Source organism: Ascaphus truei, chromosome 18 (genome assembly GCF_040206685.1).
Source record: "Ascaphus truei isolate aAscTru1 chromosome 18, aAscTru1.hap1, whole genome shotgun sequence".
Taxonomy (NCBI): Eukaryota; Metazoa; Chordata; class Amphibia; order Anura; family Ascaphidae; genus Ascaphus; species Ascaphus truei.
The window spans coordinates 41,033,999-41,037,288 of record NC_134500.1 but is presented as its reverse complement, the minus strand read 5'-3'; the positions used below and the strand labels follow the sequence as shown (position 1 = coordinate 41,037,288).

The following is a 3,290-nucleotide window of genomic DNA, read 5'->3' as shown; positions in this document are numbered from 1 at the left end:
TCTTTAGTGACATTACTTAAACTCTTTGTGTTGCTGTCTTTCTATACAATCATTATACTTTTTTCTAACACATCCAAATCAATTAGTTTAAGCCTTTTTGATTTTGCAGGTTTGAGGGAAATCTTTCAACAGTTGGTTGAATGCAATTCATTTTTTAATTGTTCTGACAAATGTTGCTCTGGCTTGCCAGTCTTTATATTTTTATGTAATCTCTAAATATCATTAATCTATATCACTAGAATACAGTTTAATGCCTTGCTAATTTGTATCCGATTTTAAAACAGGTTTTAGAATGTACAATGCAAGTAATGAAGATACCGTTTGTAACACAACAGCGCCACCGTGTGGCATATAGTTTCAAGAGGTCTTTTATTCTAATGAATAACCGCAACTACTATATTGAAGTGTCTTCATGGTATGAAATACAGATTTCCCCTCAAGTTACAAATCTATAGCAGTGACTACACGTCTAACTGAACCCGAACCTCTTATTACAGGGAAAGCCAATATCAGTTTCCAAATGATTACTTCTATTCCTTTGTGTATCAACTGCAGTGTTATATCAAATCATTGGTGCTTCTCTCAACAGCACTGACACCTTCACACACATGCACTTTAACTATTAAACATTTAAAATATAAAGTGAGCTAACATTAGCAAAACAGCATTAACAATTAAAACCAATTTATCAGTGTTGAGATATATTTCTATCTCCCTGCAGTAAATATGAAATAATGTAACGCTTTTTTGATATTGTGGGTGGCTCTGAAAAGAGCCTTTGTGTTGGGTATGTGGGGGTCTCTGCTCCTGGTCTCGGGGTGAAGCTCACTTGCTGCTCTTGGCCGGTTTATGGCTCTCGGTTTTCTTGGGCAGCAGCACGGCCTGGATGTTGGGCAGGACACCCCCCTGGGCGATGGTAACCCCTCCGAGCAGCCTGTTCAGCTCCTCATCGTTCCGCACAGCGAGCTGCAGGTGCCGGGGGATGATGCGGGACTTCTTATTGTCCCGGGCGGCGTTACCGGCCAACTCCAGGATCTCAGCGGTCAGGTATTCCAGCACTGCGGCCAAATAGACCGGGGCTCCGGCACCCACACGCTGAGCATAATTCCCCTTCCGGAGTAGTCTGTGCACGCGGCCGACTGGAAACTGCAGCCCGGCCCGAGATGAGCGAGTCTTGGCCTTAGCGCGAGTTTTCCCGCCTTGTTTGCCCCTTCCAGACATCGTGTATCTGTCACAGTGCAGTGGTGACAGCGAGAGAAATAACAAACCCCGCCCCCTGTGCCCTTATTTATACACTTATAGAGCAGCAGCACTGCCCTGTGATTGGTCAGTTTTGAAAGAAGCCAATCAGTTTCAGAATTCTGTATCCACCAATCATCGTAGTTGCAATACATCTGAAGATGTCATAACATGTCACATGACAAAATCAGCCAATAGAAGAACAGAAGACTTGGCCTGCTCGAATGCATACGATGCCTATAAATAGAGCTGCTGGGGGAGGAGTTGGACATAGTTTCTCTGCAGTTTGGAGAGGAAGCATCGTGCAATATGCCTGAACCAGCCAAGTCTGCGCCAGCGGCCAAGAAGGGCTCTAAGAAAGCCGTGACTAAGACCCAGAAGAAGGATGGGAAGAAGCGTAGGAAGAGCAGGAAGGAAAGTTACGCGATCTATGTGTACAAAGTGCTGAAACAGGTTCACCCTGACACCGGCATCTCCTCCAAGGCCATGGGCATCATGAACTCCTTTGTGAACGACATCTTCGAGCGCATCGCAGGGGAATCGTCCCGCCTGGCTAATTACAACAAGCGCTCCACCATCACTTCCCGGGAGATCCAGACCGCTGTGCGCCTGCTGCTGCCGGGAGAGCTGGCCAAACACGCCGTGTCCGAGGGCACCAAGGCTGTCACCAAGTACACCAGCGCCAAGTAACCCTGATCTGATCACCCACCTACAAACACAAAGGCTCTTCTAAGAGCCACCCACCTTACCAATATAAAAGTTATAATTCTCATATTTAATCTGTTCGGGATAAAAGACCAGTATCACATGCAAATTGTGTTCTAATGTACATTGCACTTAATGCACGCTTATTTTTTTTGTTTTGTAGCTCTCATTCTGAGCTGTTCTGAAAGATTTGCAGTATATAGCATGGTGATACTTTCTGTAAAGGTGTGCAAAGCATGTGATGGCTGTTTCGCATTTTAGCGCTTTCCTACCCAGCCCTGTGTGTGCTATACTTGTATGTTACAATTAACCAGCGGAAGACCCGCAGACAAAGTACAAATCGCAGAGACTCCCATTCAGTTAATCTGCAGTTCTGCCGCATACCACAGGGTGACGCTGCAGTTAGGAATTGGATCCGTGCTTACAAAGCGGAATTTGGTATTAATACAATGCGATTATTTTTCCTTATTTATTTTTCGAGCTTCACTAAAATACAGATTATATGTACATGTCTCAGACACATGGTGCATTAAAGGATGCCCTTCACACTGCTTGGTATATAATACATCTGATATGGGGCATGTTCTAATGCAGTTTGTGGTTAGTTAACATACAGACAATGCAATCCGTGTTTGCTGCAAGCGTTAGATACGAGCATACTTATTGGCATATATAAAGTGGGCCTTTTAATCGTTTGTCGAACATGTTTATTCAGTTTACTTTATTAAAAAAAAAAAAAAAAAAAGTTTTACTGAGAGCAGCAAGTGATATTTCTCATATTCTTGTGTTGGATTAAATATTTTTAACATTCATTTAGAAATCAGTTATAGCTGGTAATAGGTTGGGAGGTGTTACATTTAATTAATTGATACAATGTTCAATCTGTTATCAGGGATTGCAACTTTTAGTATAAAAACAAGACCAAGCAACATTTGTTCCATCAGATTTCAGTAGCAGTTTTAAGTGGTTTTGTGATAATTTGTCAGAACTGTAAATCTCAAATATTTATCACATTCGGTTTTTATCTTATGGCCATAAATATAACCACACATGATGTCATGTGTAAAACACATCGGTTTGGTGGTCACGGAAGCAAAACAATTCACAAAATGAAGCTAAAGGCACCAAAACATTTCATATCTGCCATTCAAACAGAGACCACACGGTGGCAGTGTTGCTTTGGAAATAACCTGTATTCTGGAGACTTGGATTTAACACATGATCTGAATCACAGGTTTCAACTCCAGAGATATTTCTGTGATATGTTTTGTGGCGTCCCTTAAATATAATTGGTGAGTTAAGTCCAAATCAATAGGACTGTGGCACTGCTGCATCATTATTCTTAC

General features: G+C 42.2%; 2 protein-coding genes across 2 annotated transcripts; one reads left to right on the top strand and one right to left on the bottom strand.

The window, feature by feature from the left end:
- Nucleotides 1–396: 396 nt before the first annotated feature.
- Nucleotides 397–1,241, bottom strand: LOC142469298 (histone H2A type 1-like). The gene has a single exon (XM_075576228.1). It carries the CDS (start codon nt 1,219–1,221, stop codon nt 826–828), a length of 396 nt encoding a protein of 131 aa, XP_075432343.1. The 5' UTR covers nt 1,222–1,241; the 3' UTR covers nt 397–825.
- A 307-nt stretch (nt 1,242–1,548) lies between these two features.
- On the top strand, nt 1,549–1,929 carry LOC142469228 (histone H2B 1.1-like). The gene has a single exon (XM_075576184.1). It carries the CDS (start codon nt 1,549–1,551, stop codon nt 1,927–1,929), a length of 381 nt encoding a protein of 126 aa, XP_075432299.1.
- The last annotated feature ends 1,361 nt before the right edge of the window (nt 1,930–3,290 follow it).

Excerpts from the sequence above, each read along its gene's own strand:
- LOC142469228 (XM_075576184.1), top strand. The coding sequence starts at position 1,549 with ATGCCTGAACCAGCCAAGTCTGCGCCAGCGGCCAAGAAGGGCTCTAAG.
- LOC142469298 (XM_075576228.1), bottom strand. The coding sequence starts at position 1,221 with ATGTCTGGAAGGGGCAAACAAGGCGGGAAAACTCGCGCTAAGGCCAAG.